This window comes from Lucilia cuprina, chromosome 3 (genome assembly GCF_022045245.1).
Source record: "Lucilia cuprina isolate Lc7/37 chromosome 3, ASM2204524v1, whole genome shotgun sequence".
Lineage (NCBI taxonomy): Eukaryota > Metazoa > Arthropoda > Insecta > Diptera > Calliphoridae > Lucilia > Lucilia cuprina.
This window is the reverse complement of record NC_060951.1, coordinates 29,412,334-29,432,985: the sequence shown is the minus strand read 5'-3', so window position 1 is coordinate 29,432,985 and position 20,652 is coordinate 29,412,334. Positions and strand designations below refer to the sequence as shown.

General features: G+C 34.3%; 3 protein-coding genes across 4 annotated transcripts in view; 2 read left to right on the top strand and 1 right to left on the bottom strand.

Moving 5' to 3' along the window:
- The first annotated feature begins 848 nt into the window (after positions 1-848).
- LOC111679728 (sodium leak channel non-selective protein) lies at positions 849-15,473 on the top strand. 2 transcript variants are annotated; one of them, XM_046946256.1, is made up of 19 exons: positions 849-908; positions 1,684-2,742; positions 4,314-4,426; positions 4,500-4,610; positions 4,682-4,825; positions 6,113-6,370; positions 6,458-6,986; positions 7,057-7,799; positions 7,869-7,994; positions 9,093-9,458; positions 9,522-10,272; positions 10,396-10,695; positions 12,113-12,307; positions 12,379-12,565; positions 12,629-12,805; positions 13,767-13,844; positions 13,918-14,191; positions 14,259-14,421; positions 14,552-15,473. In XM_046946256.1, exons 2-19 carry the CDS (start codon positions 1,750-1,752, stop codon positions 15,287-15,289), a joined length of 6,246 nt encoding a protein of 2,081 aa, XP_046802212.1. In that variant the 5' UTR covers positions 849-908; positions 1,684-1,749; the 3' UTR covers positions 15,290-15,473. The 2 variants fall into 2 exon arrangements, with proteins under 2 accessions (XP_046802212.1, XP_046802211.1); XM_046946255.1 differs by lacking the exon at positions 849-908 and adding an exon at positions 1,429-1,615.
- Positions 15,474-15,729: 256 nt separating this feature from the next.
- LOC111679724 (kinesin-like protein subito) lies at positions 15,730-18,229 on the bottom strand. Its single transcript, XM_023441317.2, has one exon. The coding sequence runs from the start codon at positions 17,974-17,976 to the stop codon at positions 15,853-15,855; it is 2,124 nt and encodes a 707-aa protein (XP_023297085.2). The 5' UTR covers positions 17,977-18,229; the 3' UTR covers positions 15,730-15,852.
- Positions 18,230-18,614: 385 nt separating this feature from the next.
- Positions 18,615-20,652, top strand: part of LOC111679743 (pre-mRNA-splicing factor ATP-dependent RNA helicase PRP16) — a 61,403-nt gene continuing 59,365 nt past the window's right edge. Inside the window, exon 1 of the mRNA XM_023441338.2 lies at positions 18,615-20,622. Within this exon, the coding sequence (XP_023297106.2) occupies positions 18,717-20,622 (1,906 nt within the window). The 5' untranslated portion in view covers positions 18,615-18,716. The remainder of the gene's footprint in view (positions 20,623-20,652) is intronic.

The following is a 20,652-nucleotide window of genomic DNA, read 5'->3' as shown; positions in this document are numbered from 1 at the left end:
GACTTTTTTCGACTTTTTCCGACTATTTTCTACTTTTTCCGAAGCCAGAAGCGTAAATTTATTATGTTGCCATTTAACATTATATTATTATTATTTATTATTAATAAAAAAATTTTATTTATATTTTTTCTATTTGTTGCAATTTTTTGAGTTTTTTCGACTTTTTTCTATTTTCAACTTTTTTCGACTATTTTCGACTTTTTCCGACTATTTTCGACTTTTTCCGATTTTTTTCGACTTTTTCCGACTTTTCGACATTTTTCTACTTTTTCCGACGTTTCGACTTTTTTCGACTCTTTCCGACTTTTTTCGAGTTTCCGACTTTTATTTACAAAGTCGACTTATCGACTTTTTTAGAACAAAATAGTCGACTTCGACTTTTTTCGACAAAAAGTCGATTGTTCGATTATTCGAAAGTCGATTTATAGAACCCTATTTAGGCCCTAAACTTTAGAGTCTAAAATTTTAAAATTACTTTATGTATGAAGTTTCTATATCGTTTTGTATGTAAAAATTCAATCATATGTTTGTTAAAAACATATCAACAAGTGTCATATAAAATTCAAAATTTAAAACTGCGCATGCTTCCCAATACAACACTGTGTGTATAACAGTTTGTTATCCCTTCAAAAGCTGTTGTTAGAAATATATATAAATTTTCAATAAAATTTATTAGAAAAACTAAAATTTATAAACAAAATTTAGGTTGAATATTATAAAAATAAATGGTTTTATAATTGTAATAGATTTATATACTAATAACAATAATAAACTATTTAGTTTCACAAAGGGTTAATAAAATCCTTTGCAAGTTCCTTAAACTGTTATACTAGTTGTCTTTATAGTTATATTTCTAGAGATTTATGTGACACACAAAATTATTTTTGCACCAGATTTTTTATAAAAAAGTGGGTAAATTTTTAAGATTTTGAAATAATTTTTACAAAAAACATTAGAAATATTTCAATACAAATTTAAAATGTTAAAACTTTTTAGTTTTTAACAAGTTATATTGAAATAACTTACATTTTCAAATCGTTGAAGTCAGTGGTAAAAAAAAAAGAAAACATAGTGTTTGTTTTAAAATATTGTGAATATTTAATAAAATATAAAACTAATTGTTAAGTTATAAAAATTGATGGACTAATAAATGATTGTAAAAATTGTAAAATATTAAAATTTTTATATAATTTTATTCATATTTATTTGAAAAGTGAACGAATTTAGTGTGTATCTAGTGAAAATTTCTATAACTGTTATACACACCCCCAAATTGGGGGTTGAAAAGCACAACCCCAATTTTTGGATCAAGAAAACTGTTATAATTTAAACAGCTGTTAGAACAGCTGACAACAGACCAGCAACAGTTGGTTGAACAGCTGTTGTGTCAAAGCAACAGGTGAACAGCTGTTCGTCCACTTGTTGGATTATAAAATTTAACGCAAAGTGTTATACAAACCGGCTTTTCTTAATGTAAACAATATGAACTGTTATACAAAAATGTGCAACAGTTGTTTGCAAACAAACACAAACCGCTAATGTCAAGGTTAACATATTAGGAGAGAGTAATTTTAGAGTGACCAGTTTCAATTTTTAGTAAACATTTTGTTTAACTGTAATTTCTTTTTAAGTTTGTTAATGACTGATAATAATGATTGAACAATTCCATTTATTTTCTTTTAGATTTTATTTCAGATTCTTTTTTTAAAGAAGATTAATCTGATTCGATTATGCCGTTTATAGTTTTGGATGAGTGAACAATTGCGTACTCGCCGCTTGGGAGCAGCTCGTAGTAAAACACTTTCCGCCACAAATCTAGCACCCATTGCTAGCAGTGCAAGTCACACATCCATTGCAGCCGCCATTAGTCAAAGTGCTAGCAGTCATTTTCTACAACAACACTATCGCAATCAATCACATTACTCGACACAGGCTCAACATTTCACCTTCAATCATACGGACAGCCCGAAGGCTGCATTTTCAACACAAACCTATAGGGGATTTCAGCCGGGCTATGGCATTGAGGGCACCAGTACCATAAATAGTCCAACTGTTTTAAATTCGGGCAGTGGAAGTGGCAGTGGAAGTAGTGGCCTACGTATGCCTAATATGGGACCCATGTTAGGAACATCGGCCACTGTAGCCATTAGTAGTAATTATAGTGCTCACAACACCACGAATACGGGACAAAGTGGCACTGGTGCAGGTGGTGGCATGTCACACAATAATGGTTCCGGCGTTACGGCCGGTCAATTGGGCAGTGCTTCGGCAGCAGCTAATACAGCTGCATCAGGCGGTGGCGGCGGTTCTTCGGGCGTTGGTGGTATGGGTTTAAGTGGCGTCGGTATGGGCATTTGTGGCGGCATTAGTAGTGCAATGGGACCTAGTAGTGCTGCCATAACGGGCGTGCCGCCACTCGGACTTGGCATTGCAACCGGTATTGGTAATAAAATGCTTGGTCGCAAGCAGAGTCTTAAGGGCGGCGAGCCATTTCTAGCTGATTATGGTCCCGAGGAGTCGCTTAACGAAAGTGCCGATATTGAATGGGTGAACAAACTGTGGGTTAGGCGCCTAATGCGTTTTTGCGCTTTAGTAGCCTTGGCCTCAGTCTCATTGAATACTCCGAAAACTTTCGAATTATATCCACCCACACAGTATATAACATTCGTATCAGATATTGCGGTAACGTTACTCTTTACCGCTGAAATGATTGCCAAAATGCACATACGCGGCGTTTATCATGTGAGTAATAGTAGTAGATTGAGATAGTAGCATTGAGAGCTTGTGCATTTACAGAAATAGCTATATATACCGAGCAGTTCGACGGAACAGTCCCGAACTGACCACTTAACCTACCACTTGTGGTGGCCCCTAGCCACCTGACTACCCAGGTGACCGACCATTTTAACATGGGATTGTCAATCATGAGGAAGTCAATCGTCACTCTACACCATACAAAGAGACAGTAAAGAGATGATTGCCTCCGCTCTCGCTTACAAATGGGACACTAAAGTGACGACTGTCTTCATTATCGATTACAAAGAGTTTATTTGCGACGAAATACCAAAAAAATATGACTTGGCGTCAGCCAGGTGGTAAGATAATAATGGAACTAAAATTAAAAAATTTCAAGTGTCTACTCTCTAGAATACTATGGGACAATAATGTGACGATTGACCCGAAAGATATAAATTTTGAGTCAACCAGATGGTGGCATATTAGTAGAAAGTAATAAACATTTCCTCAAAAGAGGGATAAAATAACTACTTTCGGAAGTACAACAAAAAAAAAACTACTTTTAAGAGTATAAGTTACTTGAAGATAGTAAAGAGACAACTGTCTCCGCTCCCGCTTACAAAGAGGACACTAAAGTGACGACTGTCGTTATTCTCGATTACAAAGGGTACATTCGTGACGAATGACCCAAAACATACGAATTACGATCATCCAGGTGGTTAACTATTAGTGGAAATTACTGTCATTTTCGTATACAATGACTCTTTGTCGAACTGCTGGGTATATGTAAATTATTTAAATGTTTTAATGAAAAATACATATATAGCTATTTCTGTTTATCATGAGCCGAGAGAGCTATCGCATACAATTGTCAATTTTCTGCAGATCACAAACACTCATATAAAAGCCGTGATACATGATTGTCAGATTTTACAACGTTGTCAGTAAAATGTTCAGAAAATGTCTAATAATCGTCTGAACTTACAAGTTTTATCAGCGAAAATATTGCATGACAAAATTTGTAAGTTGACAGCATTATTAAAAATTTTCTGTACATTTTACTGCCAACGTTGTAAGATCTAACAACCGTGTATACATAGCATAACACTCAAGTAATTTGTTAAACAATTAAAGAATGCAGTCATTTGAATTGAAACAGTTTGTTGGAAACTTTGTATCTAGATCTAGATGAACTAACTCATTGATTATAGGTATTACTATGTATCCTATCCATTAGAAGTTAATCTTGAATGTTTCCACTGCACTGTATCACATTGATTTTAAAAAATTTGTTAACGCTATTCTCATGAATGCATTCTTTTAAAATTGATTTGTTTTTTTTTTTGTTAAATATTACACCTTTCACAGAAGAAAATTTGAATGTAATGAAAAAAAATGTCCGCACTTAAGTAGATTCAAAGGTTTTATTCTGAATTCAGTGGATTTTTTTCCACATCGCAAAATTTGCAAATAAAAAGAAAAAATTCTAAATAAAACCATTAAATTTTTCAAGTACAGGAACATAACTTTGAAAACATTTAACTATTGTTAATATGAAATTTTATAAAAACCATTAGGGTGAAGTACCATATTTAAAGGATCATTGGTGCCAATTTGATTTTTCAATGGTATTCTTTTTATGGATTTCCATAATATTACAAATATTTGAAATACTTGAAATAGTGCCAAAGTAAGTAAACTCAATATGAAATATCATAGAAAGTGTAAGAGTGTAAAACCTCATTAAATGTATTTAATTACAGATTTTCACCCTTATCCATAATGCGCGCTCCAAGACCTTTGATTATGATACGTTTCCTAAGAGTCTTCCTGAAATTTTCGATGCCAAAAAAACGCATAAATCAAATCTTTAAGTACGACTTATTAAACTGTTAAGAATTCAATCATTGAAATTATTTTAAACTATTCTTTTACCTAATTTCAGGCGTTCGAGTCAACAGATTTATAATGTCACCTTATTCTTCCTATTTTTTATGTCCTTATACGGTCTGATGGGTGTACAATTTTTTGGAGAATTAAAAAATCATTGTGTTATGAATAATAGCGAATATGACGAATACGATAGGCCGTATGTTTTATTAACGTTGTTTTGAAAACGTTTCATAATTCCGATTAATTGGGTCTTAATTGTGCTCTTTGAGAAATTAATCCATTCTATTTTTGTTAAATTTATTATTTATTTTGAAAATATTTTGTCTAATAAACAAGGTGTTAAATTTGTGATTGATTTGATCAAAAAGATCAAACAAAATATTTTCAAAATCTTTTATTTTGTATTTTTTTAAGTTCGAATTTGTAGTACGTTAATTTTAAGGGGTTCTAAGGACTACATAGACTTCAGAATATAGGTGAGACTATAGTACTACTATAGTCCAGACCACTGAACACTAAACTCCAAACTGTAGGCAAGACTATGCTATATACTAAACTATAGTCTAAATTATAGACTAAACTTTAATACAGACTAAAACTGTAGATTAGTCTATAATCCAGACAGTAGACTAGACTATAGTCTAGACTATAGATTAGACTATAGACTAGACTATAGACTAGACTATAGACTAGACTAGACTAGACTATAGACTAGACTAGACTATAGACTAGACCATAGACTAGACTATAGACTAGACTATAGACTAGACCATAGACTAGACTATAGATTTCAGACTAGACTATTAACTAGACTATTGACTATACTATATACTACACTATATACTACACTAAAGACTAGACCATAGGCTAGACTATAGACTAGACTATAGACTAGACTATAGACTAGACTATAGACTAGACTATAGACTAGACTATAGACTAGACTATAGACTAGACTATAGACTAGACTATAGTCTAGACTATAGACTAGACTATAGACTAGACTATAGACTAGACTATAGACTAGACTATAGACTAGACTATAAACTAGACTATAGACTAGACTATAGACAAGACTAGACTATAGACTAGACTATAGATTAGACTGTGGATTAAACTATATACTCGACTGTAGACTGAACTATATACTATACTCTATACGAGTCTATAGACTAGAGACTAGCCTAGCCAATAATCTAGTCTTTAGTGCTAATAATAGACAAGACTATAGTCCATTTATAGATAAGACCTGAATAAATGTAAACCAGATCATACCTAACTAAGTATAGTCCAAGTACACTTAACTACATACAGTCCAGACTAGATCGCTTCGTACTGCTTTGAATCGAAGACAAATAAAAGCCCCTTTAAATTAATGTACTTCTAAATTACGCTCACAAAGTCTGTTTTCAATTATAATTCTTCTATATTTATAGAAAACTTTCGTTTTATAAATGATAACAAATGAAAATTATTTATTTAGGATTTTAACGTTAAATTCTTTGGCCATACCTGATACGTTTTGTTCAATGGATCCAGATTCTGGTTATCAATGTTCACCTGGCATGAAATGCATGAAATTGGATTTTTTGAGCAGTTATGTTATCGGTTTTAATGGTTTCGAAGATATAGCCACTAGTATATTTACGGTATATCAGGCAGCTTCACAAGAAGGTTGGGTTTTTATAATGTATCGTGCCATAGATTCATTACCCGCCTGGAGAGCGGCATTTTATTTTAGGTAATTGTTGTTTTTTTTTTTTGGATATGAGTGTTATAGGAAATGAAATGGGTGTTAACTTAGTAAGTCTTAATTCAAAATTTCTAGTACCATGATATTCTTTTTGGCGTGGCTGGTGAAGAATGTTTTCATTGCTGTCATTACGGAGACTTTCAATGAGATACGTGTGCAGTTTCAACAAATGTGGGGTGCTCGTGGTCATATAACCAAAACCGCTGCCTCACAAATATTGAGTGGTAATGATCAAGGTTGGCGTTTGGTTACCATAGATGATAGTAAACATGGTGGTCTGGCGCCGGAGACTTGTCATGCCATTTTACGTTCTCCCTATTTTCGTATGCTGGTCATGTCGATTATCTTGGCAAATGGCATTGTAACGGCTACCATGACCTTTAAACATGATGGCAGGCCACGTCATGTATTTTATGAGAATTATTACTATATAGAGGCGATATTTACATTACTCTTGGATTTGGAAACATTATTTAAGATCTATTGTTTGGGTTGGAGGGGCTATTACAAACATTCGATACATAAATTTGAATTGTTGTTGGCTGTTGGAACTACTCTGCACATTGTGCCAAATTTTTATCTATCTCCATTTACATATTTTCAGGTGAGTCCACAACTAACCTAATACTTATAGATAGATGTCTGTTATAAAATGAATTCTTTTTTTTTATAAGGTTCTTCGTGTGGTTCGCCTGATTAAAGCCTCACCCATGCTAGAGGGTTTTGTCTATAAAATCTTTGGTCCTGGTAAAAAACTAGGTTCTCTTATAACATTCACCGTTTGTTTGCTCATTATTAGCTCAGGCATTTCTATGCAATTGTTCTGTTTTCTTTGTGATTTTACCAAATTCGAAACTTTTCCCGAAGCCTTTATGTCTATGTTTCAAATTCTTACCCAAGAAGCTTGGGTTGAGGTTATGGATGAAACCATGATACGAACCAGTAAAACTCTAACACCTTTAGTTGCTATTTATTTTATACTCTATCACTTGTTCGTCACACTTATCGTGTTAAGTTTGTTCGTGGCGGTTATTTTGGATAATTTGGAATTGGATGAAGATATCAAGAAATTGAAACAGCTTAAGTTTCGCGAACAAAGTGCTGAAATTAAAGAAACTTTACCGTTTCGTTTGAGAATATTTGAGAAATTTCCTCAGTCTCCACAAATGACTATATTGCATCGTATACCGAATGACTTTACGCTGCCCAAAGTGAGAGAGTCTTTTATGAAACAATTCGTTATTGAGCTAGAATCCGATGATCCTTCGATGGAGAGTTGTAAACGTCCCATGTCAGAGTACTGGGAATCGAATGTTGTCTTTCGTAAACAAAAACCTGTGAGAATAATGAATAAAACTGCTAAAGTTCGTTCGGCGGGTAGTAGTTTAAGGAAACTAGCTATTACTCATATAATAAAGTGAGTAGACGTTTTGAGAATTGTTTGATTTTAGCATCGATCTGAACAATTTTGATTTTCCATTTAAAGTGATTCTAATAATCAACGTCTAATGCTGGGTGATTCAGCCATGTTGCCAGTTGTGGGTGGAAAAAGTGGTCTTAAATCTCAAGGTACTATTACCCATTCGAAACCTTGGAGAGTAGATCAAAAGAAGTAAGTAATATTTGATTACATCAAAGATATATGTTACGAAAGTCTCAAGATTAAATCTGACTTCAAACTTGACTATAACTCAGTTATTTCAGTCTATAAGTTAGAATATAGTTCAGACCAGACTATTAGTAAAGATCATAAAGTAAACTGTTAACTAGACTATAGAGTAGACTATAGACTAGACTATACACTAGACTATAGACTAGGCTATAGAGTAGACTATAGACTAGACTATAGACTAGAATATAGACTAGACTATAGACTAGACTATAGACTAGAATATAGACTAGACTATATACTAGACTATAGACTAGACTATAGACTAGACTATAGACTAGACTATAGACTAGACTATAGACTAGACTATAGACTAGACTATAGACTACACTATAGACTAGACTATAGACTAGACTACACTATAGACTAGACTATAGACTAGACTATAGACTAGACTATAGACTAGACTATAGACTAGAATATAGACTAGATATAGACTACACTATAGACTAGACTATGGACTGGACTATAGACTAGACTATAGACTTCACTATAGACTGGACTTTAGACTAGAGTATAGACTAGAGTATATACTATTCCATAGTCTGGATTTTGGAGTATAGATTAGACTAGACTAGAATATAGACTAGAATATAGACTAGACTATAGACTAGACTATGGACTGGACTATAGACTAGACTATAGACTGGACTTTAGACTAGAGTATAGACTAGAGTATATACTATTCCATAGTCTGGATTTTGGAGTATAGATTAGACTAGTCCAGACTACACTATAATCCAAACTATGGACTAGACTAATACCCAGACTATAGTCAATAAAATCGACTAGATTGTAGTCCAGGCTATCAACTCGACTAGAGGTTAGACTACAGATTTATACAGATTATAGTGAAGACTATAGACTAGATTAAAGTGTAGACTTTAGACTAGATTATAGCCAAGACAAAGGACTAGATCATAATTTGGACGATAGAAAAGATTATAACCCATAACATTGATTATAATGTAGACTTACGTCCGTAATTAGCTTTGAGTAACTAATTAATTTTCAAAACTGTATTATTTATTGCAATCACAGATTTGGTTCCCGTTCCATACGACGAAGTGTACGTTCTGGTTCTATAAAACTAAAACAAACCTATGAACATCTTATGGAAAATGGTGATATAGCATCAGCACCACGTGCCAATTCCGGCAGAGCTAGACCCCATGATTTAGATATAAAACTATTACAAGCTAAAAGACAACAAGCCGAAATGCGGCGTAATCAAAGAGAGGAGGATTTGCGCGAGAATCATCCCTTTTTCGATACACCACTATTTTTGGTACCACGAGAAAGTCGTTTTCGTAAAATTTGTCAAAAAATTGTACACGGACGTTATGATGCTAGACTAAAGGATCCTTTGACGGGTAAAGAGCGTAAAGTACAATATAAAAGTATGCAGTAAGTACAATGAAAATCAATGGCAAAAATAATGGAATTGAATTAAAAGTTGTTAAATTTTAGCAATTTCTTGGGTTTGGTCACTTATTTGGATTGGGTCATGATTTTCGTTACTACACTTTCGTGTATCTCCATGATGTTTGAAACGCCCAATGATCGTGTTATGGATCATCCCACATTACAAATAGCCGAATATGCTTTTGTCATCTTTATGAGTTTAGAATTGGCTTTGAAAATCCTAGCAGATGGTTTATTCTTTACCCCCAAAGCTTATATTAAAGATGTGGCCGCCGTATTGGATGTTTTCATTTACGTGGTCTCTACTTCTTTTCTTTGCTGGATGCCCAAACATATACCCACCAATTCGGGTGCTCAACTCTTGATGGTTCTAAGATGTATTAGACCTTTACGTATATTTACTCTAGTTCCACATATGCGTAAAGTAGTTTATGAATTGTGTCGAGGTTTCAAGGAAATCTTATTAGTATCGACATTGTTGATTCTATTAATGTTTATATTCGCCAGTTATGGTGTTCAGTTATATGGAGGCCGTTTGGCTCGTTGTAACGATCCGACAATATTAAAACGTGAAGATTGTGTGGGTGTTTTTATGCGGCGTGTATTTGTAACTAAAATGAAATTAATGCCGGCTTCAGATGAATCATATCCAGCCATGTTGGTGCCAAGAGTATGGGCCAATCCAAGAAGATTTAATTTTGATAATATTGGTGATGCTATGTTGACTTTGTTTGAGGTTTTATCTTTTAAGGGTTGGTTGGATGTGAGAGATGTTTTGATTAAGGCTGTGGGACCGGTGAGTAACTATTAGTTTTTAAAATTTGGATAGCAATTATAGTTAGTACTATATATTTGACTGTATTCTGTACAAAACTATAATCTGATATCTTTGTACTCATATCTCTTAATTTCATTTCAGATTCATGCAATTTACATACACATATACATTTTCTTGGGTTGTATGATTGGTCTTACACTATTTGTTGGTGTGGTCATTGCCAATTACTCGGAAAATAAAGGCACTGCACTTTTAACTGTTGATCAGAGAAGATGGTGTGATTTAAAGAAACGTTTGAAAATTGCTCAACCTTTACATTTGCCTCCTAGGCCGGATGGTCGTAAAGTACGGGCATTTGCCTATGATGTTACTCAGCATATATATTTTAAACGTTTTATAGCAGCCATAGTTTTAATTAACAGTGGTCTATTGTCGATAACGGTAAATCTTAAACATTTTATAAAACTAATCTTCTTCTATATATATAAAAGAGTAGCGTTACTGACTGACTGATTCATCATCGCACAGCCCAAACGGCTGAACCTAGAATCATGAACTTTTGACAGTAGATATGTTTTTGGTTATGTAGATCCACTAAGGAGGGTAAACAGAGGAAAAACGGGTAAAACAGGTTTTCTTAAATATCTTACATAATATTAGTGATAGAAGAAACATTTTAAATGCACCTGTATATACTCTTAAAATGAGCAGATGGGTGTCTGATCATTTTTTGAAATTCGTACTTTTAAGAGGTAAAAATGTGTAACAAAGGTGATTTTGGTACCTTTTTCAGCCCTTTATAACTTTTAAACTAATTAACATAATCAAATTTTTCTAAATATTTTAGATACATCTCTCAAAATTATGAGATACCTGTTTCGTAATTTTTTAAAGTTCAGTTTTTTTTTGGATGTAAAAGGGACAAAACTGTATTTATGGTACTTTTTTAGCACATTAAGAAAACTTTTTCGGTTTATTGAATTATTCATATTAAATTACGGACTAACTCTGTAATATTTATTGTAATAAAATTTTTGCTATTTACTGGGTAAAAAAAATTACTAAAAAGGTTAAAAACTGGAAATTTAATTTTATTCAAACTTCAATTGAGCCAACTTTTATAAAATTTCAAAAAGTAGTTTAGTTTTACTCACAGAAAATAAGCTTTTGGTATATTATTTTAGAATTCGAGTACTAAGGCCTATATAGGACCAAATTCGAGTAAATTGTTTGGTACCTTTTTAAAGCACAATTTTTCTGGAGTAAATGAATGAAGATTTGAATCGTTTGAGTTTTATCTGTGATATATACTATGTAGATTTAAATACGGAACATTTTGTAAACTTAATTCTCGAAAAATATATACTTCTAAGCGAAAAGGGGAAACATTGTACTCTTTTTATATGTACTTTCCACTTAGGTAAACTTTATTCTATTTTTGGTACTAATTTCTTTTTTCAAATGATGTTCTTTAATATGAACTGAAAACACATGATTATTAAACATACACGATCCTTATTGAATAAGATCCTTTAAGTCACAATTTTTAGTACTTTTATGAGATAAATTTTACTTTTTTAATTTTCTAAAATATTCAACCTAGGAACATTAATTTTAACATACATGGTCTTGACTGAATAATATTCTGGAAGTGGAAACTATTTGGTACTTTTCTATTCTTCAAATGGATTCTTTATAATGATTAACCGGAACACACGGTCTTTATTAAATGTACTTTTTCGTTTTTCCGATGGTACTTTTTGATATTTTTACGATATTGAACATAGTTAGGGTAGCGAAGCACCCAGGGTATGCTAGTATCTAATAAATAATTATTATTACTTTTTTAATTCTACAGTGGATTAAAGGTGAAAGTATTACCGAAATTTGTGTCTTATTAAGTGCCACCTTGACTTTTGTCTTTGTGGTGGAGGTGGTTATGAAAATTATAGCTTTCACTCCGCGTGGCTATTGGCAGTCGAGACGTAATCGTTATGATTTATTGGTTACCGTATCGGGTGTTGTTTGGATATTTTTACAAACTATTTTAAGGGTAAATTAATTAATTTTTATTGAAAATTTCTATATTTTATTAAAATTTCTTTATATGTCTTTACATTACAGAATGATTTATCCTATTTCTTTGGTTTTATGGTGGTGATATTAAGATTTTTCACCATAACCGGTAAACATACCACATTGAAAATGTTAATGTTAACCGTGGGTGTATCGGTTTGTAAATCATTCTTTATTATATTTGGCATGTTTTTATTGGTATTTTTCTATGCCTTGGCTGGTACTATACTCTTTGGTAAGTTGTTATGCTTTAAGTGTTTAAAGAGATTATAAATCTTGTTTTTCTTTTTCGGTAAAGGTACTGTCAAGTATGGTGAAGGTATAGGTCGTCGTGCTAATTTTGGTTCTCCTGTTACTGGTGTTGCTATGCTTTTCCGTATTGTTACTGGTGAAGATTGGAATAAAATAATGCATGATTGTATGGTTCAGCCACCCTATTGTACACCGGGAAATAATTATTGGGAAACGGATTGTGGTGAGATGATTTGTTTAAAACAATTATAATGTGAACTATAGACCAGTCTACAGTGTAGAGTATAGGCTTGCTTATAGAGTGGACAAGATACTAATCTATAGCCTGTACTATAAACATGTGTATTGTCGCATGAATTATATATATACTGAACTATAGACAAAAGTATATTCTAAGCTATGGTCTGGGCTATAAAATAAATTATTGTCTTAACTGTAAACAAAACTATGGTCAGGACTATAGTGAGGCAAACATTCTGAAGTATAGACTGGATTTATTTAGAGTCAGGACTGCAGACTTCATTATAGCCAAAACTAAAGACTTCATTATAGCCAAGACTATAGACTTCACTATACTAAACTATAGTCTGGACTACAGACTTAACTGTAGTCTTAATAAGATTACTTAGTTATAGTCGAGACTAAAGACTAAAATTTCAACTGAAATTTAACCTAGAATATACACTATATAGTTTGATCTATATATTGATATAATAGACTACTCAAACTTATAGACTATAGACCAGTAAATTGACTGGATTATATAGACTATATGTTGTAAAGTAATGAAACATTTTTTCTTTTGATTTCGAATTACCGGACAAGTTGTTTCTCCTAAATTAATGCTGTTTTTCACATAATCACACACATACACATTAATCTACCGTCTGGATTAGAGACTTAGCTATAATCAGGCCTTTAGACTAATCTATAGTCCACAGACAAAGCTGACGTCTAGATAGTACACTAATCTATAGAATTTCTGAGAGTCTTGAAAACAGAGTATTATAATTTAATAAATCTATTGAAATATCAATGATAGTTTATTTATTGCACTTACCGCAAATACTAGGAACTTCCTCTTTACACAATTTTCCCTTAAAGTTGTTGTTGAATACTGCAATGAAAGAAATTTAAATTTAATTAAATTTTGTCAAATAATTTTTCTTAATTCTATATTACAGGAAATTTTACTGCTAGTCTTATATATTTTTGTACATTCTATGTTATTATTACTTATATAGTGCTAAACTTACTCGTGGGTTAGTATTCTACTAAAACGTATATTACGAAAAAAAAACAAGAATCGAAATAATATTTTGATCTTTAACACAGCTATTATCATGGAGAACTTTTCATTGTTTTATTCGAATGAAGAAGATGCCTTATTATCCTATGCGGATATACGTAATTTCCAAAATACCTGGAATATTGTTGATATACACCAGCGTGGTGTCATTCCTGTGCGAAGAGTTAAATTTATATTACGTTTACTAAAGGGACGTTTGGAATGTGATCCCCAAAAGGATCGTTTGTTATTTAAATACATGTGCTATGAATTGGATAAACTGCACAATGGTGAAGATGTTACATTTCATGATGTTATAAAGTATGTTTTCTTATAAAAATTACAATTTGAGAATATTAAAATTATAAAATTTATTATGTTTTTTTAGTATGTTATCCTATCGTTCGGTTGACATACGCAAAGCCTTGCAGCTGGAGGAGTTATTGGCTCGGGAAGAATTTGAATATTTGGTAGAGGAAGAAGTGGCCAAAATGACCATAAGAAATTGGTTGGAAGCCTGTTTAAAGAAAATAAGGTCACAAAATGCCTATGTAAGTAAATATGCTTGATTAAGAAAATATTTATTACTATACTTTACTGATATCTTACTCTAATCTGAGATATTATTCTTAAAGATAAATAAATTATTTACCTTCGCTCTTCTCCTTCTCTCTTTTTTAGAAACAGCAAAACTCCTTGATTGCGGGTTTGAGAGCTACCAATGAACAGCCTATAATAAGACCAAGCACCCAAGAAGATAAAACACCTACAGGAACGGCAGATAAATCTGCTATAGCTACTATAAGTGGTGCTGTAGCTGCCACCTGTCCACCCACAAGTGATGCATTTTCACCCACTTTTAGTTCCACCGAAAATGAGGGTAATGATGTAAGCACAAGTGCAGTAGCATCGACACCAGCACCCACTGAAACCTCAACAACACATGCTACACAACGCGTAATAACGGCTACAAAACGTGGTTATACCCTTAATCGTTCGGATTCAACGGGTAGTTCAGCAGGACGTAAATTCTTAGCGCCAACATCGTCAGATCCCCAACAGCGCACAACGTTAAGTGATAAGGAACGTTTGTATATAGCCAATCAGCAAAAGAAGAAAAATTCCATGACTACCAGCACTTTACCGTTGACAATAGCACCCGCTATACCGGGAGCTGGTCACAAAAAGAATAGTTTCTTTGCCGGTGATATGTCACAATTTCATTATCCCGCCATTAATCATTTTGAACATGGTAATTTACCACAAGGTGGTTTGGGTAGTCCTTCCGGTTTATTGCCACACATTATACCGGGCACTAAATTATTGCCTTTTAATAATCAAGCCAATGCCGTCTATGAAGTTCACGACTGGTGGCAAGAACAAGTTCTGTGCACTCAAATGAGTGATGATGAAATGTAGTTAATATCGTAGAAGTGTTTTTTTATATATAATGTAAAAGAGTAAGTATTATTATAGAGAATGATTAGAATAACCATGTGCTAAATTAACTATTTGCCAATGTCAACAAGATTGTTATATTTAATAATAGTTTGGATTAGTCTTATGTAAAATAAAGTATAATAATAATTTGTTGTTAATAAAACTATGGAATTTATTTCACTTTATTTCAGGTTCATATGGGAATAAATACTATTTTGAATTCTGAGGGGAGTTTGTTCCCTCTCCTATACACATAGCATGCAAAAGGGAATAAACTCCCTGGGAATTATTGCTCATAATTGGCCAGAATGTGTAAAGTTAATTTGTCAACTTTAAATATTTGCATTATTTTTTTCTTTATATTTCATTTTACCGGAGAAATTGTATCTCCTAATATAAAACTACTTCTTCACTTCAATTATACATAAATACACAAAAAACATTTATTAAATTAGTACGATGAATAGCTAAAATTTAAATAAAAAAAATTAAAAATTATTAAACACTACTATTAAACAAATTAAAGTCGCTTTGTTTTAAAGTCAGTTTTGTTGAATATTTTCTTTATCTTCCAACACTTCCCCTTTAGCATCCTCTATGTGCTTAACTTCTAACATTTCATTTTTAATATTTTTTTCTCTTATTTCTGCATTTTCCTTAACAGAAGCTGTATTTTCAATAAAATTTTCCATCGAATTATGTTTTTCTTCAACCTCTATGACTTCGTCATCATCTAGATTTTCTATAGAGTTGTTTTTCTCTACACCCTCTTCTAGCTCCTCCCTTAAATCCTCTAATTCTTCTTGATGTCGCCGTTTTAGAAATTCAATTCTTGATTCATAAATACGTTTTTGATTTTCAATTTCACGCTGCATACGCAACTCGAATTGTTTTTTATGTTCTTCCAAGGTGGTTTTGAATGAATCAACCAATTGATTGCGTAGTTCTTGCTCCTGTTTTAATAATTCTTCTGCATGTTCATGGGTTAAACGTTCGATTTCGTTTTTCAAGTGATAAGATTCATCGATGATTGCTTCAATATGTTGATCCTGCTGATCTATATGTTGGTTTTGTTGCTCTATATGGTTATTGAGTTTTTCTATATCGGCTTTCAGGTTAGCATTCTCTTCTAAAAGTTGCTGTATGTAACCATTGTCGGGTGTGGCACTAAATACAGAATAACGTGATTGGTTGGGTTTAATAGCCGGTGCTTTGAATATAATATTACTGGCTATGGAAGCAAAATTGAGCACATTCAAATTCTCCTCATAGTATTTCTCTACGGGTGTGACATTAACAATCATAGCCAATTTTTCCTTACCCTGAAGAGCTGCCTGCAATATCATGGTCAATTTAGATTCTCTAAAGGGTATGCGTTCTTTTTTATTTAATGTTGAGGTGGTGCTACCAGAAGAGGCCAAATTATTGGCAGCATCTAAGCAGCGTCCTAGTACCATTAGGGAGGTATTAATACGTTGTGCCTCCTTGAGACGTGAACCCATATTACCAGTCTTATCTAAACGTTCTGAACCGGCTAAATCACAAAATTTGTACGACGTTTCGGTGTAAACACCAGTGCGATAGTATTTTAAAACATCCACAAAAAATACGCAATGTGAACGACTTGAGTTGGCATTAATGGAAGTAGAAGCATAGGTTAACTTTTGCAGGCCAGAGCGTAATAGTTTCAAGGCCTCTACACTGCTTTTTATGTAAATCGAAGTGACACCTTTGATAAAAACATTGCCATCATTGCAAACTATTTTTAAATTTTTACGTGTCGTATTAGCAGTGTTGGCAAAAGAACCTGTAGACTTAATGGGGGCCAATAAATCATACACCAATTCATTGTAGATCTCTACAAATGTTACCCATATAAAAACAGAGACATCGTCTAAAGGCACTGTCTCGAAATGATGATCATTTCGTATAGAATGTTGTAGTTGTAGATAATTTGTTTCCAGATTTTTACAATTGTCTAATATTTGACGACGCAACAGGTTTTCCTTCTCCACTAGATGATCATCAAGAAAAGTGGTGCGCGAATTTACCAATTTAGCCAAAGGATTTGGATGTATATTGGCTTGGTAGAGGGTGAAAATATTTTCCAATGATCTGGGTATAATGCCCGGTTTCATATCATCACCTAGCAGGGTAAATGTTTTGCCCGAACCCGAAGTACCATAAGTAAGGACGGTGAAACTTTCCTCGGCCAATATTTTTTCCCCTATACATTTTTCATACACCTCCCTTTGACTTACCTCCGAATCGAAAATTTCCGAAAAACTGTAATGCTTCTCCATGGAATTCTTGTTCTTACTGGTGCTAGATGACTCGGTGGGAGGACCGGTTATTAGAACTTTACCTTCTACCGATATGGAGTACGCTGAAGATGGCATTTCCACAGGTTTCAATCTTAAATACACCAAAGCTCCAGTTTCTACCGCTGCACTGGAATCTGTACTTTCTGTCAAAGCTTCACCGGTGCTACGAGTATCATAGTATTCATCTTCCACACTGTCACTATCGCTGCCCTCATCGTAATCATCTTCCTCTTCTATTTCATTGAAAAGTCTCTCACGTTTTTGTGGACAGGGACGAAATCTACGATCAATACTGGGATCCCGTGGCATTAGGAAAGATCGTGCTTCACGTTTCAAAGCCATTTATAAATAAATTTCGTTTTAAACTTGGTATTTTTATGGAAAAGGAGCTGATATTCTTTTTATTCTTTTAGTGTTTTTTCAGTTTGATAAAATTTCAAAAACAAGTATGGCGCTTTATTTTGTTGTTGCAAAAATTTGACATGAATTGTGATTACTCGGGTATTCACAAGTATGAAGTTGCCAGAAGTTGTGTTTCTGAAAAAGCGTCAGTTTCTTGATTTGAATTTAGATTAACTTTTCGATTTCTCTTTGCATCTACTGTTTTAAGTTTACAATCAATAAATCAGAAGGTTATATATTTTTAATAATTTTTACTTATGCCGAAATAAATCTCGACTTTTTTTATTAAATGAACACGAATTCCTAAATAAACACTAATGATGAAGACATCTTTAGCATATGTTTGTGACAGTAGAACCTTAAAATGAGTTTTGGCAAGTAACAACAAGTACGAGTTCTTTCTATTCTCATCTTCATCTTGGAAACAATTTTCTAAACACAATCAGCCAATTCTTATGTTCAAACCAAACATCTATCTGGCCACATTAATTCACATACTGTCAAAAGTTATAGAAAAAGCGATTTTTTTTTGTAAAAATGTTTTGGCATCATTGCAAACAGCTGTTTTATATCGTTTGTTTTGTGTTTTAGTTTAACCGGGCGGGCGGTTTATTGTAAACGTTTTTTACCGAATATTTTTGTAAAATTATTTTCATTTGTACTTTAATTTTAACCCAACGATGGATGAGGATGATGACTCTGGTGTACATCGTCTTGAGGGTACAAGTGCCACGGAAATGCGCGGTGGTTTGGTTATAAAAAAGACCAAAACTGATGACAACAAATTTAAAGTGCCCAAACCATCGATCTTGGGCTTAGACAAGTTAGCTGCCCAGAAGCGTAAAGAACGTGAAGAGAGTCAGCGTTTAATATCCTTTAAGGATAATGAAAACGATGATGAGGACAAAGATGTGCGAGCCGTTTCAACTCCCTCGTTGCCAAGTGAATTTGCTTTTAAAAAGCCAGATACGCAAAGTTTTCAAAAAATGGGCCGTCAGTTAAGGGCTCCAAAGGATGAGACACCCACACATACGGGTGGTGTTTCTGAAGAAGCACGTGAACGTTTGAGAGAGCACATCAAACGAGATCGCTCTAAAGGTGGGGTGCATTATACCTCTAAAGACTATGATAGAGAACGTGATCGCGATAGGGACAGAGAGCGCAGCAGATCGTCTTCGTCATCTTCTTCGTCGAAGGACAGACGTGATAGGGACCGTGACCGCGATCGGGATAGAGGACGTGATAAACGGCGTGATCATAGAGAACGTGACCGCGATAATCGTAGTGAGCGCAGAGATCGCAGTGAACGTGAGCGAGATCGTGACTCTGAGAGAAGCGTTAATACGCCACGCTTTAGAGATGAACCACGAACTCCCAATACAATTTCTGTGTCGGGTAGCGCCTGGGAAGAGGACGATGAGCCAGGTGAGCGTTCTTCGCGTAAATCTTCCTGGGATTTTCCCACGCCCAAATCGTATGCTAGTTCTGAAAAAGGGGATTGGTCTCAACGCAGCGTCAGCAGTGGTTTCAGTTCCAGCCGCAGCCGTTCTCGTCGCGATCATAACCGAGAGGATGATACGGCCAGACCGACACCAGCTCATAAGTATAATGCTTGGGCAAATGATCGCAAACGCTCAGGGGCCACACCCTCAACAAGCCGCAGCCAACGTCAGCCCTGGGGTGAGAGTGAAGAAGATCGCGATTTATGGGAAGAGGAACAGCGACGTTTGGATCGTGAGTGGTATAACATTGACGAGGGCTACGATGATGAAAACAATCCCTTTGCCGGAGCCAATGCTGACTACTTTCGCAAACGTGAAGAAATGCTGGAACAAAAACGTACTAAACGCATTAGTGCCCAGCAGAGACAAAACAATAAAGACAATGAGCTTTGGGAACGTAATCGTATGTTAACCTCAGGCGTTGTCATGTCCATAAATGTTAATGACGACTTCGATGAGGAGGCTCTTGAGCGAGTGCATTTATTGGTACATCACATCATTCCACCATTTCTCGATGGTCGTATTGTGTTCACCAAACAACCAGAACCGGTTATACCCGTCAAAGATCCCACATCAGATATGGCACTGATAGCGCGTAAAGGCAGTACTCTGGTTAGGGTATATCGTGAGCAAAAAGAACGTCGTAAGGCTCAAAAGAAACACTGGGAATTGGGTGGTACTAAACTTGGTAACATTATGGGCATTGAGAAGAAAGCCGATGAGGAAGATGCTAAATTCGATAAAGATTCCGATACGGCTGACTATCGTAAAGATCAAAAATTTGCCGATCATATGCGTGATCAGGAAGGTGGTTCTAGTGATTTTGCCCGCAAGAAATCCATTACAGAACAAAGACGTTTTCTGCCCGTTTTTGCGGCTCGTCAGGAGCTGTTGAATGTTATAAGAGAAAACTCGGTCATTATTATAGTGGGTGAGACGGGCAGCGGTAAGACTACGCAATTGACTCAATATCTACATGAGGATGGCTATAGCAATTTCGGCATGATTGGCTGTACTCAGCCAAGAAGAGTGGCTGCCATGTCGGTGGCCAAACGTGTGTCAGATGAAATGCATACCAAGTTAGGTGAGTATGTTTAAAGTTATTTATTTGTTT

Excerpts from the sequence above, each read along its gene's own strand:
- LOC111679724 (XM_023441317.2), bottom strand. The coding sequence starts at position 17,976 with ATGGCTTTGAAACGTGAAGCACGATCTTTCCTAATGCCACGGGATCCC.
- LOC111679728 (XM_046946256.1), top strand. The coding sequence starts at position 1,750 with ATGAGTGAACAATTGCGTACTCGCCGCTTGGGAGCAGCTCGTAGTAAA. Across the intron at positions 6,371-6,457 it reads AGAGCGGCATTTTATTTTAG|TACCATGATATTCTTTTTGG; the intron begins GTAATTGTTGTT and ends CAAAATTTCTAG. Across the intron at positions 14,422-14,551 it reads TAAGGTCACAAAATGCCTAT|AAACAGCAAAACTCCTTGAT; the intron begins GTAAGTAAATAT and ends TCTCTTTTTTAG.